Source organism: Megalobrama amblycephala, linkage group LG23 (genome assembly GCF_018812025.1).
Source record: "Megalobrama amblycephala isolate DHTTF-2021 linkage group LG23, ASM1881202v1, whole genome shotgun sequence".
Taxonomy (NCBI): Eukaryota; Metazoa; Chordata; class Actinopteri; order Cypriniformes; family Xenocyprididae; genus Megalobrama; species Megalobrama amblycephala.
Window position 1 is genome coordinate 7,652,659 of NC_063066.1, and position 22,507 is coordinate 7,675,165.

The 22,507-nt window shown below is 37.6% G+C and overlaps 1 protein-coding gene across 1 annotated transcript in view; it reads left to right on the plus strand.

Annotated features, from left to right (window-relative positions):
- Positions 1-22,507, plus strand: part of tenm2a (teneurin transmembrane protein 2a) — a 333,490-nt gene that overhangs the window by 54,969 nt on the left and 256,014 nt on the right. The window contains 1 exon segment of the mRNA XM_048175813.1: positions 10,953-11,252. Coding sequence (XP_048031770.1) covers positions 11,024-11,252 — 229 coding nt within the window. The 5' untranslated portion in view covers positions 10,953-11,023.

Below are 22,507 nucleotides of genomic sequence, written 5' to 3' on the forward strand. Positions count from 1 at the left end.
TGTTTATCTGAAATCTAATCTTTTGTAACATTATAAATGTCTTTACTGCCACTTTTGATTGATTTAATGCATCCTTGCTGAATAAAAATATTCATTTCTTTAATTTCTTTTCAAAAAAAATAAAAAAAAAATTCTTACTGACCCCAAACTTTTGAACGGTAGTGCATAATGCTACAGAAGCTTTGTATTTCAGATAAATGCTGTTCTTTTGAACTTTCTATTCATCAAGGAATCCTGAAAAAAAAAGTACACAACTGTTTTCAACATTGAAAATAATCATAAATGTTTCTTGAGCAGCAAATCAGCATATTAGAATGATTTCTGAAGGATCATGTGACACTGAAGACTGGAGTAATGTTGCTGAAAATTCAGCTTTGCATCACAGGAATAAATTACTTTGTCAAATATATTTAAATAGTACACAGTTATTTTAAATTGTAATAATATTTCACAATATTACTGTTTTTTACTGTATTTTTAATTAAATAAATGTAGCCTTGGTGAGCAGACGAAACTTCTTTTAAAAACATTAAAAATCTTAGTGGTTCCAAACTTTTGGACTGAAATATATATATATATATATATATATATATATATATATATATATATATATATATATATATATATATATATTTTTTTTTTTTTTTTTTTTTTCAAATATATAAAGAGTTCCATTGCAAAAACCTCTAAGTCCAGCTGACATCTTTTCTTTTAAATGAACATTTTTTTTTTTTACCAGGCTCCTATGTTTATGTTCAGTAATTTCACTTGAATGGCAATGAAAAGGTTATTAGTCAGTTATTGAAACGCCTTATTTTGGGGTACATTATCCCTTTAATAGATTCCGTGAGAAACTGATTTGTGAGCCAATCCTAGCCTGTTTTCGCATGTCCAGTATTTGTAACGTGGGGTTTAAATTAGAGAGTGAGAGTGTGAAGTGATTGTGGTGCTTTTATCACCACCTTCTAAATTGAGCTGTGATGATGAGGAGGGGTGTCCTATTCCCCTGATGAAGACCAGAGATGAGTCTGCCCACTCGCGGCTCTCCCGCTGACATTTCCCGCACAGGAAATGTGTCTCCACTGGCATTTATTCAACGTGAAGAGGTTTCGGCTCCTGGCCGCGCGTGTCATTTACCCGGGAGGTGTTTAAACAGTGCTTCTGTGGCTTTCTAACATGTTCTGCCCTGCCCTTCTCGTGTCCTGTGATATGAAGATTAAAACCAACAACAAGGCAGAAGAAAAACGTAGCCTCACTCAGCCATAACGTGGCACCTCTGTCAGTTTGCTAATTACTCTGCATCACCACTCTCTACGGTGGCATTTATTGCAAATTTGAATAATTTGCCCAGCAGATGGTAAGAATGTCAAGCTGTGACACAGATTTACTAATCTTCCCCGAGATGACGGTACGAGGCTGTCAAGTGTATTGTTTTAATAATGCTGGGAGGTGCCGGCGGATGACGTCTGACCGGCTCTGGCAGCCCTGGCATGGCCCGTGGGTCACACGCTCCCGTCTGCTCTCCACGCTGTCTGTGTCAAAGTCCCAACGTCTCTTTAACCCTCATCAAGGTTGTGTGGAGAGGAGATGAGAGGTGCACCTGTGCTCCTGAGCCACCGAAGCCCCTTACGCTCTCACCTGGTGCTATTCATGTACCTCATCTGCTGTTGTTGCAGGCGTTAAGCTTGTCAGCTTTTCTTAACTTCTGAACTCCTCATCGGGCTCTCAGCATATGTTTGCGTGCCTCGCTGAAAGGCAAAAAAAGAGAAAAAGATATACATTAGAGAAGTGTGCTTAGATATGTCTTTTTTCCAGTGCTAGAAACACTCAGTGGAGCATCACACCATCTCTGTTATTTTACCCTACGTGAGCTGTAGGTTAATGTACGTGTTATTCTGCTTGTGCGTGATACTGCGAGGCTTTAGACGTAATCTCACCGGAGCTGTAGAGGAAGTCATTACTCAAACTCCCAGCAGACCAGGCCGTGCGCTGTCTCTAACTGTTTCCCCTAGCAGCAGCTTCCCTCCATCGGTCCTTAATTACAGCACACGTTTGCACCTTCGCTCTGGCGACTGCGCGGTTGTGATGGTGTTAGCTGTGACAGCACAGTACATCTGAATGCCTCGAATCCAATTGTTTAGAGGCAGATTAAGAAACGGAAAGCATGGCCAAGATGTGGATTTTGGAATTAGTCTAATGAACAGGCACTCTTGTTGCTCTTTATTGTGAGAGTGTGAAATTAGGTTTGATATATAACATAATAAATATACACAGTACTTTTTGGATGTGATTAATATATATATATATATATATATATATGTGTGTGTGTGTGTGTATATATATATATGTATATATATGTGTGTGTGTGTATATATATATATATATATATATATATATATATATATATATATATAATGTAAACACAAATTTTATTTTAGATGCAATTAATCGCAATTAATCATTTGACAGCCTGAATATACATGTGTGTATATATGTATATGTAAGTGAATATATATATATATATATATATATATATATATATATATATATATATATATATATATATATATATAAATTAATTGTGAATAATCACATCCAAAATAAAACAAAACATGTTTATTATGTATATATAAATACACACCCATGCATGTATATAATTAAATCATATAAAATACATGAAATAAAAGTATTTTTTCAAAACATCTGCAAGTAAAATGCTGCGTTTATATAGAACTGTCTCTTTACGACCACAAAAAACGGGACACTTTTCAGACGCGCATTTCAACTTCGCCTCAGCTCCAGGCGCAAGTCAAACGAGCATGGAAAAGGTGCAGGTGACGACGAGGGAGCTTCAGTTTAACAACAGTGTACTGCGGTCAGATGATGAGATGTAGTCAGGCTATGTCAGTAAAACGCCAATCAGCTGTTATAGCCTACTGTGCTCGTGGCGTGCACTCAAGAATTGTTCACGCAAATGCTGCGGCGCATTCTGCATATTACTTTATTATAGCTTAAATAAAGCACTAAAGAAACTACGGACATGCACGTCATTATTCTGTTAAGTCATGAAATTACCAAAATGCGTTAAAGCTGCCTCAAAACTGTGCATGTATGCATTTGTTGACATGGTTTCTATTGTTATCCAATTTTTTGGCTTTAAAACAGCTTAAAATGCACATATGTCCACCAGGGAAATCTAAATTTTCTTGGGGGAGCATGCCCCCGAACCACCCTAGCAAGCTACACTGTATGTGACCTCGGTAATTATTAAACACTGCGTATGCCCATGGTTCGATTCTATCTAACGAAATCAAAGGTAATCGTTTATTTCTCCATATGTGCGTGCTTTTGGACTAAAAGTTTGTATGTGTATGCACTGTGATCAAAAATAAATGGGAGCAAACATGATTGAATGTAGAGGTTTGTGTCTCGTTATTCTATTAAAAAAACAAAACAATAATTATCGATTGATTTTGCATTCCTATCAGCAATTCTATTATTAGTTTCATTGTAAATAGTTCTGCAAGTATCAAAGCTATCTACTTCAAATCTCAAGGTTAAATAATATATGTGTGTGTGTGCACATGCGTTTTTGTGATTTACGAGGACATACATTTGTATAATGACGTGTATTACACTGATATTACGATGTAAACATGATATATGAGGACATTTCATGAGTCCTCATATTTAAAACAGATTTAAAAGAATACTAAACAATATTTTATTAAAAATGCAGAATGTTTTCTGTGATGGGTAGGTTTAGGGGTAGGGGTAGTGTAGAGGGGTAGAATGTACAGTTTGTACAGTATAAAAACCATTACGCCTATGGAATGTCCTCACTTTGATAGCAAAACAAACCTGTGTGTGTGTGTGTGTGTGTGTGTGTGTGTGTGAAATAACATTGCACTGAATCTTGTTTGTGAAGACTCAAATTCTCACAGGTCAACTCATATCCAAGTGATTGTTGCAATGTATTTTAAAATAGAGAGCAGCCTGGCACTATTTGCCTGATAATATGAGTATCTCTTTTCCCACAGAAGGTGAGATATAGCAGAGGAGAGGGTTTCCCCAGGGAGTTGGTGGAAGTAGAGAGAGAATAAGAGGGAGAAATTGAGCATAAGTGCACCACTAGAATTTGGTCATGCATGGACCTAAAATGGCTGCCTTGTTCCAGCTGAAGTCTGCCATGCACAGACTCTATCCTGTCGGTCATACCTCCATATAGGACATGATTAATGACCCTTGCCTGGGAGAGGATGCACTCATTAAAATCTTAATCAAAAGCCACACAGTTCTCCTCTGTTCTGCTTTGCAGTGCCATCAAGGCTGCAGCACAATTTCAGATCTGTTCCTCTCATCTGTCTGTGAAAAAAGGCAGTAATGTCACAAGTTAAAGTACACAGCAGATAAAATATACCACTGAAACGTCTGTATGCTCTACTTTCTTAAGATAAATCTCCCCTCTGACTTCCTCCTAAATTGAGACCAAAGAGCATATCTCATTGGCTGTCGAGTAAATTGTGCCCTGATGTGGGTATGTATTTAATGGCAATTTAATTTAATGCATTATCTTCAATACTTATCTAATTTCTATCTTATTTGCCTTGGAAATACATTTTAATGTATGAAGTAATGGATGGATGAAGTAATTTCTGTGCCACTAGTGTCACCAAACAAAAAGACAAAAATAATGTTTGTTCGTTCATTCATTCACATGAAGTTTGTGGATAAATTTGCTGAATTGAAGAAGCAGTGGTCAAGGTGTTACAAATGTATGTAGCCTTTCTACACTGATTGATTCACTGTCATTCAAATTCAAGAAAGAAAGATATATTTCATTTAGCTTATAACTTTAAGTGCCGTGGTTTTCTATTTAAACTTGTCAGTTTTTTATTCTGTGTTTTTAGCATTTTTAAAATTTATGACTCAAGTAATAGCTGTATTTTTTGAAGCATCGGAGGCCACAGACCATAAACTGAGACGAGAGGTCAGGGCCATGTTTGTTTATGTTTGTTGTCAATTTATTCTGGGTTTAATGTTGCTGGTGCAGACACTTAGACTATAGAAAGTGACCCTGCCAACTTAAATAGAACATTATGTCATTATTTAAAATGAAGCTTCAACTTCCAAATTTCCTAAACAAAATGAAGGGTTTGTTTATATCTTTGCTTTGATAAGCGTGCTCCCAGCTTAAATGCTTGGTGATCTCTCTGCAGCAGCCAGATTTTTCATTCTGAGCTGTTTCTGCGGAGACCCGTGTCATTTTTAAGCTCTCGCCCTTGAAAGTTCAATTTAAGGAGAAGCTCTTTGGCATGCCAAAATTGTGCCTCTGTAATTTTTCAGATTAATTCTCAACACTTCTATCGTTCTCCTGTAAAGCCTTCAGTTCAGCTGTGATTTCATGGTCTGCACTGCCGTTTTATTTACATTCTCTGTTTGGACATTCATCTCTTGCATATGTCTCATGTAGATTGTGACTGTGGTGTGTTGTGTTTTGGAAGAAGTTAAAGCTCACATTCTTAACCTGAAATGTAATGTTCATTGTGCACATGTTCACTCAATGGTGTTTACTGCTTTTAACAAGCAAATATGTCAAAGTCAGTGGTTCTCAACTGCAGTCCTAGGGACCCACTGCTCTGCATATTTAGTGGGCCTCCCTTATCATAGGCCACATTCAGACTGCAGGCAAATGTATCCCAAATCTGATTTTTTTTTTTTTTTAGCTCATATGTGACTCAGATCTGTATTGGACATGTGTGTGAACAGCACAAACCACATTGAATCTGATCTTTTCAATTTCAATTCACACTTTCACTTCAAAGATTTTACATACCTGAAATTATCAAGACAGTTGAGAAAGGTATTCAGCAATGGACAGTGATGTGTCAGAGCTCATAAGTATTACAGTGACAACTCTATATACAAGCAAAACATGAGGGTTTTTATCATAGATGTTTAAAAACTGCTCTCTTTTTTTGCATCCTCATCTTTGTTTTTTATATTGAGCATAAATTCACTGGCTTCCGTGGCAGATCACACAAGAAATAAACACATAATCGCCTACTATAATGTCCTCTGTGTTTACTACAGACTGCTGCGTGACGTCTTTTTATTGTTCTTTTGTGCATACGGACCATGGTCTGTTCACACTGGAATCTGATATTGGCTACATTTAAAACAACAATTTGAACAGCTATACCAAACAATAAATACATAGACAAGTAAGCAGACAGAAATATGGATACAGACAGATGGATATCTTTAACTGTCATTTTTGAACAATTTGATGCATAATCATATATGATAATAATAATCATAATAATCATAATTAAAACTGTATAAGATTAGTGAGATTTTATTATTATATTCACATTCGTAATCAGTGTTGGGGGTCACACATTACAAGTAATGCGAGTTACGTAATCAGATTACTTTTTTCAAGTAACTAGTAAAGTAACGCATTACTTTTAAATTTACATCAAAATATCTGAGTTACTTCTTCAAATAAGTATCACAAGTTACTTTGTTTTCTCATTTATTGACTGACACCTGTCTTGTTCCCATGTTGAGAAAAATCGGGAGTAAGTGCAGAGGCATCTTGTGTGCTGTGTCAACGTGATGGTTATTGTAGTTCTAGACTACATGTGGGCAGGCATTTAATTCGCTTGCACAAAAACAGATTCAGTATTGCTCAAAATGAGTAAAACAGTGAAATTAAATGTCTTTGCCTATGACTTTCGATGATCCAATTCAACCATAACAGTAAACATAAAATGACTAAAAGATAAACTTCACATTTTTGTTTAATTTTTTTTGTTTTTATTGCTGAAGTAAGAGTGTTGTAAAAAAGTCCATTTCAAGGAAAGTACATTCATTCGGCAGCCATATTTGCAAAGCCTCCAGGCAGCTATTTCGGGCACACAACACCAAGTCCTGTCTATTTGAATGGGGGAATCCTGAAATCTCAAAAACTGATTGTCGAACATGAACTGTCCCATAAATGTTGATTCATGCACTCAAATAGCATTAAAAAAACCTCCTTTTTTACCGCTATTTGTCCATGTGCATGTGAGAGTCTCTGGTTTCTATGGGAACTGGAGCCTCTAACAGCAGCTGCAGTGATGCAATGACTTTATCAATCAGCGATTGGCTCTTTTACTTAGAAGGCGGGACATATTCCGCCATATTGCGCGTTGCAGTTTCTCCCATTCATAACTAATAGAAGTGAACCGTCTTTCTATATCTATAGTCTTTGGTTGTACTTTCTTCTCCTGCGTCTTATTCTTCTGTGGTCCAGAATGGCAGCACAGCTGAAAGGTTTGTTTGAGCTGCGCCCTCTACTGTACAGGCGTGAATTTGCATTTCCTTCAGTATGAGGCTTCAATTCAATTTCGCTTAAGATGTAAAAGGGTCTTTACATTTGCCAAAAATAAATCTTTTTTTTGTTATTACAAAACAAGCAAGCAAGCCCAAGCCAGGTGAGAAAAAGTAACTTAACAGATTACTTTCCATAAAAAAGTAACTAATGCAATTAGTTACCCCTTTAAGGGAGTAACACAATATTTTAACACATTACTTTTAAAAGTAACTTTCCCCAACACTGTTTGCAATAAAATAATATGATGATTCACATTCCTAATAAAACAAAAAAACAAAAATGAACAGATAGATACATAGACAGATATGCTGATAGACAGTTACGCAGATAGACGAACGTACAGACGGACAAACAGGAAGATTATTAGGTGTGAGATAGATAGGCGTGTTCACAAACTTTGATGTGTTCTCCATTATATAACTGATCACCTGTCCTAGATTCTTCCACCATCCTGTTCCTCCTCACTCCATGGCTCTTTCTTCATCATGTCCCCTGTCACTCTCTCTGGGGAGGATGGTAGTCCTGGGAAGGGGGAGGTATCAGCAGGCTGAGCCTGAGGAGAGGGAAGCAGGATCTGCTTTGAGCCCTGAGGCCTCTCTTCTCCTCCACTGCCTTTAATGAATGGAAAGACTGACCTGGTTGTGCTGCAGCCTGTGCTCATATTGACCCGGTTCTCCTCCACACCATCGTGCATCATCTCACCACTGTGGTGTTAGAGCAGCCCCAGGGCCCTCCTTTAAGCAGGCCTCCCTTCCACACACTCGCGCATGTGACGCACAAATCCACAATGTCACTGTACCTTAAATCAGCGGTCTGAAAGGCCCCTGCAGCCCAACGGCTGACCAAATAAGCCTCTCGAGACATCACAACAAAGCTTTCCAGTGCAAGCCTGGTAGATTAAAGGAAGCTCAGATGTAATGAATGGAAATTTTTGGCTTGACATGGACAGTTTCATATTTGAACATTGGTAATTGGTCATTCATTTGAGAGAAAAGATTTTTCCTGCGTTTCGCAATCCGAAGCTCAGTCTGTTTTATATTCTGGGTAGTAAACACTCCCATTCTGAACTGTTAATGGCCTCTACAATTGAATGTTTTATTTTAGCCCATAATGAGGACTTTATAAACATTAAATATCTGCTTCTAATCAACAGACACTGGAGGCAAATCTTAAAATGACCTTATATTCTCCTTTAATGAATCCGTATTAAGCCAGCGTCACACGCTTTGTCTCTCTCGTTCCTTTATGCGAGTGTTTCACAGTAAATAATTATCGCGTTAGGTGACCTGATTATTTTTTCTCTGCATAATACAATTATTTCCAGTATGTGCGGGACAGTTAGTGGCCGTGCTGTTATGTAATGATCTGTTGCTGTGCAGGAAAATCATCCTCTCCGTGCCACACGCCGGACTGTCCCTGGGGCAGTGGACTTCTTCTCCAATCAAGCTAATGCAGGAGGAACAGCATGGGGAGCGCTTGTTGGGGGGGGACAGGAGTAGGCCAAGTTTGTTCTGACCGCACTTAGTAAAACAGACAGACACAGAGGGGCCAGCTAAAATTCCTCCTGATGTTCTCTGTACTGAGTTTAGGTATAATAATTGTGTGTGTGTGTGTGTGTGTGTGTGTGTGTGTGTGTGTGTGTGTGTGTGTGTGTGTGTGTGTGTGGAGGGAGGGAGGCTGCCTGCAGCTGGACGAGTGTGGGTGAATTTACTTTTAATTAGTGTCTAATTACTGTCAACTGGCTTTCACGCTAAAACAGTACCTTCATGTCTGAAGTTAGAATGACATTGGTGCCAGAAACGTGGCCTTTGTGGGTAGTGCAAATGCTCTGAAGAGTTGCGCAGTTACAGGTGAAGAAAAAGAATTCATGAAAAACTGTGTAGAGAAAATGAACACTTTTATTTTTGTGCTCTTTTTGTGCTAATTACATGGCCCACATTCAGACGCTCTCTCCTGCACTTGTGAAGCACGTAATACTACTACTACTACTACTACTACTACTACTACTAATAATAGTTGTTGAATCTATATTTATTTGTGGAGTCAATGGCAAAATATACACTAAAAAATGCCAATGCAAAAAATACTAAAAAATGCCAAAAAATACAGTAAAAACAGTAATATTACAATTTAAAAATAACTGTTTTCTATTTTAATATATTTTAAAATATGATTTATTCCTGTGATGAAAAGCTGAATTTTCAGAATCATTACTCCAGTCTTCAGTGTCACAGAAATCACTCTAATATGCTGATTTGTTGCTCAAGAAACATTTTTGATTATCATTATCATTATTATCAGTTTTGCTGCTTAATATTTTTGTGCAAACATTGATACTTTTTCAGAACTTTTTTTTAATTTATTTAAAAATCTTTTATACAATTTGAAATGTTTTTGCTGTCACTTTTGATCAATTTAATGCATTCTTGCTGAATAACAATATTCATTTCTTTCATTCCAATGGTAGTGTATTTATAATTAAATTAGTCACAGCTAATGTGATTAATCTTAATTAATCATATAAAACTGCGCAGTTCATTAGGGAGATTTTATTATTATATTCACATTCCTCCATTCACGTTCATTTGCATTTCTAATAAAACCCCCACAATCAAATTTAAGTATAATGGACAAGGTATTTTAGCATTGAAAGCACAAAACATTGAGAAAAAAAAAAAGGTGACGGTACTCATCTGTCTTATTTCATGACTTGGGTAGCATCTCAGTCAGTGTGCATTGAATTTACAATAGATTATTGCTGGTGTTTTTTTGTGTGCGTGAGCACGTGATATGATCGGGCCAAGCTGTGTTCGGCTCCTTGTTTTCTGCGGCACATCCAGGCATCTGTGATTATCCTCTCACGGCCACAGAGGGAGCTTTTCTCACTCTGTCTACGATAATGAGGGAGAGACTCGCAATGCCCTCAAGTCATTTCCTTTCTCCTCCCCCTTCTCCTCTGTTTCACTCTATCACTCATTCTTCACCGGCATCATGACTTCACTACTCCACACATCTCGGTTCCTGCTCCTCTATTTCATCTCTGATTATGGCTGTAATGACAGCTTCTTCTTTTTGCTTAGATGGTTCTCTGTTTTGTTTATGAACACACCATGCAGCCAAAGGTGCTGTTTAAAGAGATTTTGTACTGTAATTCACAGACAGGGTTTACTCTTTTGACATAATGACTGAATGATGTGCTGTTTTCTTCTTAATTCCTAGAAATAAACATTTTCAAATTTTCTGTGCTGGTTCTTAGAGAAAATCTGTGGTAAAATTCTTTTTAGTGGCTGAAGCATAATCAAATTAGCCAAAATGTTTAATAACCGAGCATAACTTTTTGAATAATGGATGTTCTAATTCTCCACAATTCTGCAAATCTTTCCCATGTGTGCCTGGATTTTGTATGCCGTGGTGCTGATAAAACTGCCTTAATCAGTAAGACTCTCTTGCAGAAAGCTTCTCTGGATAAGATTTGCCGGCAAACCATCATAAACCAACAATTCATGCTGGTTGTTTTAGCAGAGGATTTATATTTTGCAATCTATTGATTTGTTTTGTCTTCTATGAACAGGTGAAGGACTGTACAGCTGTTGAGACCTCCACCTTGTGAACTGACCTGACCATCGGGCTGCAGCAGATGTCATGGATCTGAAGGAGCGCAGGCACCGTACACTGACCCACGGCCACTGTGGGAAAGATTTCCAGTTTACCACCTCCTCTCTGGACAACGACGAATGCCGCGTACCCACCCAGAAATCCTACAGCTCCAGCGAGACCCTGAAGGCTTTTGATCACGACTCGCGCCTTCATTATGGAGGATGTGTGGCAGACCTGGTGCACCATGAAGCAGATGAATTCACCAGACAAGGAGGTAAACGCACAAGAGATATACCACGAATTATAGACATAATCACATATACAGCACACATGCAACTCAAAATTGACAAAGATACAGTGTTCAATCCTAAAAGGTTATGTATCACATGTATTTAACAGTGTTGGGATTTTTTATGTTTGATCTTTTAGGGCAATATAAATATAAAAAAGGCATCCTTGTTGAATACTTTTATAGAAATTCACAGTAAAACATTTATAATGTTATAAAAGATTTTTATTTCAAATAAATACCATTCTTTTGACCTTTTTATTAATCAAATATTTCAGTTTCCACAAAAAAATAAGCAGTTTTCAACACTGATATGTTTTTTGAATACAAAATTATAATTAATTTTGTATTCAAAAATTAATTATAAGTACACTTTGTTAATTAATTTTACTCAGCACTTTATGTAAATGTTATACTATAACTAGGACATCTTAAAATAAATTAGAACCGAAAATAGTTATTTTAATTTCAGTATATTTCAGTTTTTACTGTGTTTTTGATCATTTAAATGCAGCCTTTAATGACCCCAAACCTTGGAATGGTAGTGTCTGTAAAACATGTATCAGTTATTTAATCAATTATGAAATATACTCAATTTTTAGTACCAAATTACACACTGTTCAGTTTAACTTTACTATAATAAATCGATCAAATTTGATGGTTAGGGGTTTTCTTATGTCGAATTTGCTCAGCGCCACTTATGCACAAGAGACAAACACTGTGTCTGAATGTGCCTACTTCCATAATATATAGTCAAAAAACAGTAGGCAAAAAACAGTACTGACACATGAGAGTGAAAACATGGCAGATGTAGTATGTCCGAATTTCATTCATACTACACACATTCATACTACATTTTTAACGGTCGCAAAGTAAGTTTTAAACCTCTGATTTTAAACGCAGTCAAAATGTGGTGTTAGAAACATTAGATGTGAAAATCATCTATCTACTTTCAAGAACCAGTTAAAAACATGCGATAAGAATCCAATTACAAACAATTTGTCTGTCCACACTAGTCGTGATGCAACAAAATCAATCAAAAATCCATGGGGGCGGAGCTCTTTCTGCAAGCATTCTGCACTCGCAACAAAGTGACCAAATTCATATATATTACACCATTTTTATGTTATTAAATACATTCTGACTGACTGAAACGATCTTTGTTGTGTTTGTTCACATTGAGCTCGCAGTTTCAGTGTTCTTTTGTTTCATTTATTTTTAAGATCTGAGGTGAATTATCCATTGTTGCTTTCAGTGTCTCTATAAAGGTCATGGTATTCAAACTCACATTAAATTGTTTTAACATTAAATAAAGCACATGATCAGTACCTGAGATTATCAGTGTTGTACTTTGTACAGTATGCTGTTGTTCCAGCCACAACGTCACTGATTTCTATTTTAGAAACTAATAGAATTAGTTTCTAAATTAGAATCTTGTCACTCGTCATGTATCGTCGTTGCGGCTAGTTAGTACAAAAACCCTGATTAATATGGAAAAGATACTTTTTATCCCATGTTCCAGCTTCACATCGAGTCTGGATAAGACATGGTGTAAGAACAAATTTAGATGTATCAGGGAGCAATTTAAATTGAAATCAGATCAGAATTCCCTTTAGATTCTCTCATTTAACTAGGGACTTCATTCCTCTCTTTTTTAAAATAGTATGGCAAGTAAAATTTTAAGGTGATAATAGTTTGATTAGAAAATTTTGTATCAACAAAAACAAAATCACATTGGCTGCATTTACACTGGCACAAAAAAATCAGATGTTTTGCTCACATCTGAAACAGTTTGGAATTTGTTGTTGCACACGTTTAAACACAAAAATCCACACAAGATCCGATTTTTTTCGAATCCGATCTGAGCCACTTTCAAATGTGGTTTTAAATCCGATACATATCCGATATGTGGACATCCGAAATCTACATCTAAATGCACATATCCAATTCCCCTTGGAATTCAAAGCCACCACAAGGCGAGGGCAACACGTTTGCCTATAAAAAAAAAGATATCATTTTAATGTTGTATTATGAAGCAGACGTGATGTATGCGCTCGCACTAAAACTCGCAGCTTTTTTATTGAGGTGAGTGGGAACTTTATATGTCTATATATCCAGATATCTTTTCCTGTAGGAAAGAAATTGTGCACGCATACACATTCAGCAGCTAGTTTTCAACCTCTGCCCGGTGAATTTTATAAATAAGCTTCACTACTGAAAACATTATATTTCTCAGCAATGAGGTGATAACTTTCCAGCTTCATATTCTTGCGCACTCTTTCTCTTACTTTTTCACTTCAGAACGGTAGATCTAATGAGTCGTAGATAAAATAACAAACGAAAATGACCTTTTTTCGGTCTATATCTGTTCAGTCAGATTTCGTGCTGCAAAACATCCATGACAGCTATTAACTTATCCATGTTGGCCAATAATCATGGCCACTCGACGTGGAATATATACATGATTTTAATAGCACGGCCATTCAAAACCCGAGGGTCTATGATTGTGTGTAGTAAAGCGATCACCGACAATCATTTTGGGTGGGAATTAATATAAACACAGATATCGGATACCAGCCTAAAGTGTCTAAAGTAAATGTAAACAGGCGGGCCAAAAAGTCGAATATGTTCAAAAGATCGGATCTGTGCAATAAAGGCATAGTTCACCCAAAAATGAAAGTTCTGTCATCGTTTACTCACCCTCAAGTAGTTCCAAACCTGTATAAATTTCTTTGTTCTGCTGAACACAAAGGAAGATATTTGGAAGTAGGGCTGCGGATTTATCGCTATAAAATCGCACACGATTTGGCAAAGGCTGTGATTATTTTACGCACAGCTTGTCAGAGCTGTACGGCTCTGTGATCAGTAGTAAATGCTTCTCCATCTGAAAGCCAGAAGGCGCTCTTGCGCAGAAACTCCAAATATGCCCTGCCGCAGCTGAATAAACAGAAGATTGAAACGCTTTGATTAATTAAACATGACTAATAAACACATGACTGTCTTATTCTGTGTAAGAAGCCACATCATCTCACAGAAGGACGCTCAACTGTCGAAAGTGAGTTTGGAGTAAAAACATGTTATTAAATGTTGTCTTTTGTTGGACAAGATGTTAATAAATGCTTCTCATGTCTGGAAAGATGTTTGACACTTTTTCAAATGTACATTATAAGCGACTCAAACTCACAGTGCTTTCAGATGGATTAGCATTTGGAGCCATACTTTAAAAAAAATAATTGCAGCCTTTGCGATTTCATAATCGCACTAAGAATCGCGTTTAAGCGATAATCACGTCCAAGTTCAATGTTATTTTTCGTATCGTGCGATAAATCGTGCAGCCCTATTTGGAAGAATGTTAGTAACCAAACAGATCTCGCCCCCCATTGACTACCATAGTATTTATTTTTCCTACTATGGTAGTGGGGGGCGAGATCTGTTTAATTACAGACATTCTTCCAAATATCTTCCTTTGTGTACAGCAGAACAAAGAAAATCATAAAGGTTTGGAACTACTTGTTACAGAATTTACTGTACAGTGAACTAACCCTTTAAGACTTGCAGTGTAAATGCATCTGTGCTTCTACATGACGCATGTTGTACAGAGAAGGTATGAAACATAAAAGCAGAACAGTGTATTCTGTTGCAGGCCATGGTAACTAATCCTCCTGCTCTGTGTTTACGCATGCTGCTGGAGAGAAGTGCAACTCGATCTCAGAGCGGTTACTTAAATTACAGGAAGTCCCTTCAAGTCCGCCCCCTGCTGCTTCAAATGTGTCACCTATTCCCAGCAGACGTTCCCAGCCTGCTGCCACTGATCTGCCATTACCTGTTCAGTCTTAGCCATCTTATAGCTTACGCTGGTCGACCCACTTCATGCCTCAGGCTGTAGACTTGTTGCTGACTCTATGCAGGGATGTTCGGCACAGTGCCAAACTGCAGATGCACGCTAAAATAACAGGAGACTTTTGATCGGTGCTGATCCAAATTGAAGGTGACTGGCTTGCTTGCTCAAACTCGATTGATTGGTTCAGATATGGTACCCTTTGTTTAATCTTTGTGTTTTACATCCCTTTTTGAATGTCTTTGATGATGCTAATAAGAAAAGTCAGCCGCTTCAACTGAGGTAGGCTAGAAAAGGAAGCAGTAGAGGAAGAACAGGAAGAGAGAGAGCGCGCACTGTCTAAATGCTGCACCGTCATAATGAGCAGGCTGCCGCGGATCCGGAGCGGAGGTCATCTTTAAAAAAGGCAGGGTCAGGCCTGCGAGCCGTCCTCTGCGTGAGCCCCGGCTGGTGCCGCATTGATTGCACTGAAATGGATTTCAACTCGATGTCATTGATCAGCGCCAGACCGTGATTTCGAAAGAGGAAGACAAACCCGCTGGAGAGATTGCAGCCTCTTTTCTCTCCTTCTATTCAACTGTTTCCTGCCACAGCACTTAGCCACTGACAACAGATCCCAGAGCTCACGCGGCCCGGGGTGGAATGGCCTGTGTTCCCTCGGGGGATGTGTGGTGACAGCGACAGTGAGCAAGAATTATAGGTAGGTTTAGAGAACTGGATTGAGGGAGGACAGATAGACAGACTGACAAGCGCAGCGGCTGTGGAGAAGCAGAGAGTTGGTGGCCGTAGGATTGATGCTACTTGAGGCGGTAGCGGCTCACTGACTGCAGATGCATCCGTGGGAAGTGTTGCCACGGGAGACTAACAGTGTGCAAGGGCCATATGTAACAGCACTCAAAGGGCACTGCCAAATTACGCTCCTCTCTCCCGCTCACTCACATAGTCATCACGGCCCACATAAACGGTTGCGCAGAGAGGAAGCGGAATATTACTTTTCAACTTTTTTAAGAGAGCTATTTTCTGTCCGAATGAACAGTCCAACCTTTCACTCCAACTCGATTTCGTGTTTGTGGACACGGCATGCTCCTAATGCTCCTCAGAGTCATGCTGAGTGCAGATTTGGTTCTTAATGCTCCACACTTTAAGTCTCTTTGCTGTGTGGGATATGAGGACATGCTCACAGGTCAGGATTGTCATTCAGAAAATGTATTTAAAGCATTCATACAGTACTTTTTTTGTATATACTATATATTTTTGTGTCTTTTAAGAATGCATGATACTATTACAGCTATTGTTTGTTTGTTTGTTTAATTGGACATGCTCTTTTCCAGTTTACACCTTTACATTTAGCTGTCATCTAATACTCACTCCAAGACAATTTTTAATAATAATAATAATAATAATAATAATAATAATAATAATAATTATCATGTTAAATTTAATCTTTAGCAAATCTGAAAATGAGTATCTATCAGAAGTATCAGCCATTTTAATATTTTTATATCTATTTTTAAATTTTAATATCAGTGCATTCCTAGTATCTTCTTTATATAGTCAATTGAACAAGTTGTCATTTTGTTGAAGAGGAGTGATGGATCTTGCTTTCTTTTTATTTCTTAAAAATAGGGGTGGTTGATTATGATTAGGTTTGGGTATCGTTTTAATTTTAACGATTCCGATTCCGGTTCTGCTTATCGAATCCAGTTCTTATCGATTCTTGATTCTGATTCCAATATTTTTTTATGGAGAGAAAAAAAGAGCAAATACTTCAAGAATAATGTTTTTACCTTTTATTTTTGCCACATTTAGGCTATAACCAGTAGGCTGTAACTGTTTCCAAATGTTTCCATATGCTTTTCAGAATGCCTCAAGCGCACCGCAGGTCATGTGACAAGAACCAACCGATCAGCTTCGGCCTTTCTGTAACAACATCAAAAACTCAGGCGGGTTTTATTTATCATCTCCATAAATATATCTAGTAAAGTTAATGCAAGGGCTAGAAATCAATTAATCCTTTGCTGATACTTCCTCGTCATCTTGAAGAGCGCAGTTCATGGTTGCATAGCAACGACAGACGCCACAGGAGCGAAAGCGCTTTGGAAAGGAGGAGAACGTTTTTAGACGCAAGAAGTGAACGGCCCCAAACACGGTGCATTTCTTCAGATTAATGCCGTGTTGAAGCAAAAGTCAGTGCCGATTGTAATGAACTGCGTATGTGCGTGATGAGATGAGGTCATTGTCGCAGGTCCTAGCAGACAGATACATCTGTAAAATGCTCACTGTTGCTCATCCGTGCGAGAATGACTGAAAAAAAGTCAGGAATCGATAAACAGAATCGAAATGCATACATCGTATCGAATACCCGGTTCTTTGAAATTTGGAACCGGTTCTAAAATGGAATCGGTTCTCGATACCCAACCCTAATTATGATTTCACTTTTTTAACTTTAGTTAGTGTGTAATGTTGCTGTTTGAGCATAAGCAACATCTGCAAAGTTACGACGCTCAAAGTTCAATGCAAAGGGAGATATTTTCTTTTACAGAATTCACTGTTTAAGGACTACAACAAACGGCTGGTAGGGACTACACTGAGCTTCTTCCTGTGTTGGTGGCATCACTAACCCTAACATTGACATAAACCCTGCCCCCGGGATCACACAACAAAGGGGGTGAGGCCATGTTGGGCTGCTTTAGAGAAGAGGAAGAGTTGTTGTAGTAGAGTGTTGTTGCCATGCTGTCATTTTATGCTGGACTGCTTCACAAACGAGTGTAAATTCAACACTGGATTTGTACAAAAGATTAGCATGATGGCACATGCTAGTCGATGAGTTGAATCAACCCCACAGCAACTACATAAATGTATCCACTAACCGTTTAGAAGCACCCAGTTGCATTCTAAAAGACGTATCTCTCCATCAGTGTCAGACTCCAGTTTGAACAATGTAAGGCTGAACACCGTTACTGACAATCGTCATTTTGGCTGCGTGAGATTCTCCTGCTTTGTTGTTGTTGAGCAACCGAAGCACAAGCTGTTAAATCTCCGCCCTCTTTTGGAAAGCGAGCAGGGAGCAGCAGCTCATTTGCATTTAAAGGGACACACACAAAAACTGTGTATTTTTGCTCACATCCAAAAGGGGCAAATTTGACAAGCTATAATAAATGATCTGTGGGGTATTTTGAGCTGAAACTTCAGAGACACATTCTGGGCACACCAGAGACTTCTATATCTTGTAAAAGTGGCATTATAGGTCCCCTTTAAACATCCTTTAAAATGTCCTAATATGTTTATTTACATTATGCCAGGAGGAATAATCGTTAACTTTAACATTAAAATAATTATTTTACTCAAAAATATACAAATTGCATGCACAGATATTAATTTGTCCATTTTTGAATTACAATTAAAGGGATAATCCACACAAAAATGAAATTTCTGTCATTTACTCATTTACTGACCCTCATGTCATTGCAAACCTGCATGACTTATTTTGTTCTGTGGAACATGAAAGATATTTTGAAGAATTTTGGTGACTAAACAGTTTCGGTTTGGACAAAACATGAGTTCTGGAGGCAAAGTTTTGAACAACATGAGGGTGAGAAAAAATTGTAATTTTTGGGTGAACTATCCCTTTAAGTAATTTGTAATTAGTTGTTAGCAGTGCCATTTTAGCCAGAACAGTGGAGAATTGAACCGAATCAGTCTAATGGTCGTAAATTACATTGTATTGAATTGATGAGGTGAGGTTGCATCCTAGCATCTCTTACTTTGATTGTAATTGATCTGGCCACTTATGTCTATAAACAGATGTGTTAGACATCTCAGTACTGGTCCCTCTTAGGTGAAAATGAAAACTGAGCTGGGCTCTTTAGCTCACTGGTGGCTCTCAAGCGTATGGTCCAGCTGTGAGCAGTAGGGCAGTAGATCGAATGTTCTATCACTCTCCGGCCCTCTACGTCTTCACACCCCTGCAGGGGCACATCTGTGTCTACAGAGGCACATCTGTGTCTGCACAGGCCTTCAGTAGAGATGCTATACTCACGGCCTGTCCTGCAACAACATAGACTGCAGCAAGCTTTTCTTGGCATTGCTGTAAGCATTCGGAATGCAAATAAAGATCTTTTTGATGAAATCTGAGAGCTTTCTGTCCCTCTATAGACAGCTACGCAACTGAAACTTTGACGCTTCAAAAACTATCTCATAAAGAGATAGTAAAACTAATTCATATGAATTGAGTGGTTTAATCTAGATTTTCTGAAGAGACGTGATCGCTTTATATGATGAACAGATTTAATTTAGGCTTTTATTCACATATAAACATTGCTCAGCGAACATAAATAGAAGCTCAACCGAATCACAAACATGCTTGACCTTCCGTTTACCACAAATGATGTGTGAATTGATGAATCTTTATATGTGAATAAAAGTTTTAATTTAACTCTGTACGATCATCATGAAAAAACTCCACAAAATAACATCCCTCGGGGCTTTTAGCTTAAAAGCATGCACATTTGGAGAAATATTGATGGACTGTCATACGTTTATGTCAATTTTCTATACAGAGGAGTAATATATATTCAATTTTTACCCAAAACACGCTGTTGTCATTATATGAGCGCTGTATACACTGACTACTGTGTGTTCAAACCATACCAGCAGCCGGAGGGCGCTCTGTGCACTTAGTCCACAAATAACACACGATGAACAAGAGGCAGTCATGTGACATACACGGAACTGACAGAGGCTACCAGACATCGCTATAATCATTGATATAAACATACAGAACGTCACTTTTGAAAGTAATAAATACACGATTGTGACGATATGTGGTTTATCTGTGTTCTTCACGCCATGTCAGGTATTCATAATAGTAGATTATATTTATAATGCAATGCTAATCGAGATAGCTTTTCTCATTGTGCAGAATAGCCTAAAATTATATATTTTCTGTCTGATTTTTGATCCAAAGCCACACCACGTCACAGAAGGTTATTTAAAACAATCGACTAGTAAGTTTGGAGCAAAAACGTGGCTTTAATCTTATAAATTGTCGTGTTTTGTTGGTGTGCTAAGCTAATATGCTAACGAGCCCAGAGATGCACCTGTTCTGAGCTAATGTAAATAAATCATTTTGAATCGTAAAGCTCACTTTTTTCTCTCTTTTTTTTTTCCAAGAAGGGCATTAGATACAGTTTGAAAGAAGGTGAAGTGAGAAGTTTGGTGAATGAAATGAGGGATTAAATCATCTTGAATAGAACATCAGTAATTATAATAGAGACAAAAGAAAAGAATAAGAGCCATAAGCAGGCTGGAGAGGTGTGAATGTGTTCAGGGGAGACTGAAACTGAATGGGGCACTTAGCACCACAAACACAATATCGACAATACCCTTGAATAGATGACAATAAACATCAGTTAACATTTTAGAGTCCTTTCCAAATAAAGTCTCATGACATGGTCTTGAAAAACATGTAATAAAACTCAGAGTTTTAAACCTATCATCTTCAGATTTGAAATATAACATGGTCAGACATGTGACTTTAGCTGCAGTGCATTTCTAGATTGCCACAAGGCCAACTTCACTTTTATTTTCATAAATATATTTCATAAAAATACATTTCTAATAACTTTTCAAAATTTCAAAGCTATTTTTAACTATTTTCTTCATTGTGGCAATAATTAATTATGAGTTTACCATAAACTGCAAAGTGTCTGCTTTCAAATGAGACCTTACTTATGCTTTTAGTGCAAAGGGTTCATGAACTGTATCTGTTTTTGTTTGGGTATGTCATTTTTTGGGATTTTCCAAAAGCGGGGGTGCTGGCTAACAGGTTAAATCTGTTCATCATATAAAGCGATTGAGTTCAGAAAATTTGGGAAAAAAAATGCTTAATTCATATGGATTACTTTTGCAATCTCTTTATGAACTTTTTGAAATGTCAAAGTGGTAGTTGCCTAGTTGTCTATGGAGGGACAGAAAGCTCTCAGATTTCATCAAAAACATCTTCATTTGTGTTCCGAAGATGAATGAAAGTCTTATGGGTTTGGAATGATATGAGGGTGAGTAATTAATGACATAATTTTCATTTTTTTTGGTGAACTAACCCTTTAACTTGTTAAATTAGTCTAATTAACTTTATAAAAATAATAATAATAAAATTGTGCATAATGAGCATTTGGGGTTTTATAGACAGTCATCACACAGAATGACAATTAGTTGCCGAACTAATGAGTTTCACATCAGGGGCTTTTAGCGGTCCCTTAGGGGTGTTTGTTTGGATCCGGTTTGATCCTAGATTTGCGTGTTGGTTCTTGTTCCAAACTACACAAGCTTTATTTTGGATTTCAGAGGACAACAGCACCCTGCCTAACCCTTAATTCCTACTTTATGAGCTAACTAAAACAAGCTGATAGCTGGTGCATAGAAGCAAGAACAAGCTAGTCATCTTCTGTTTAGGAGTCCCTCAGCTGTGCGCTTATGACATTGTACTCGACCTTTCTCAGCCTCGTTCTTTCCCACTTCGTCCCCTCTCCTCACCCTACAGCTGCTGTTTTGATGTGGAATTAGCTGTCAAGTCACACATTTCATTGATTATTTTATTTTGTTGATTCTGTGCTTTGTTGGTGTATCGCAATAAATCTGGGCAGGAAAAGATCAAAGGGAGAACAAAAGAACCTGGCGGGTATTAAAAATAAAAGACTCTGAGATTAAATGCAGTCTCTCCCTCTCTGTCTTTCTGTCTTCCTCTGTCCTCGTCACATTCTATTTCTCATTGCCCTGTAGCCTCGTCCACTCTCCCAAACACCCCGAAACTCTTTTCACATCAACCTTGAGACAGCTGAGAGTTTTCTTGTTTGCTTATTGATGGCTTGGGAATTGGTTTCAAGTGTCCCTGAAGCTTCCAGACGCTCCTCTGTCTGTAACTAGTCTGCTTGTCAAACCATACAAGCAAAGCGGTTCATTTCAAGGCAAAGATTTTTATACCTTGGGCATTTAATTAACCCCAATAACTTCAGGAAAATGCTCAAACATTTATTCTTGGGACTTTTTTTTTTATTATTATTTTATTTTCAAATAGCACCATTTGTATTTCCACATTTTAAAGTTAATCAGACATTATCACTAGATTTGAGAGAGTATGTTTTAGCACATACAGTATATATACCATTTCAATTGATTTATCTCTTTATTCATCAAAATTATAGTGTTGCATTCTGCCTCACTACCCTTAAAATAATGTATCCTCAGACTATACCTCAATATGTACCTTATTTATAAATCCGAATACCACATATTCATGAAAATATCATAAATATAATATAAATAACAGCCTTGGTATGGCAGCTCTGTCACGCAATTAGTAGCTTGCAACATTAGAAATATGTCATGCGCAAAATATAGTTTA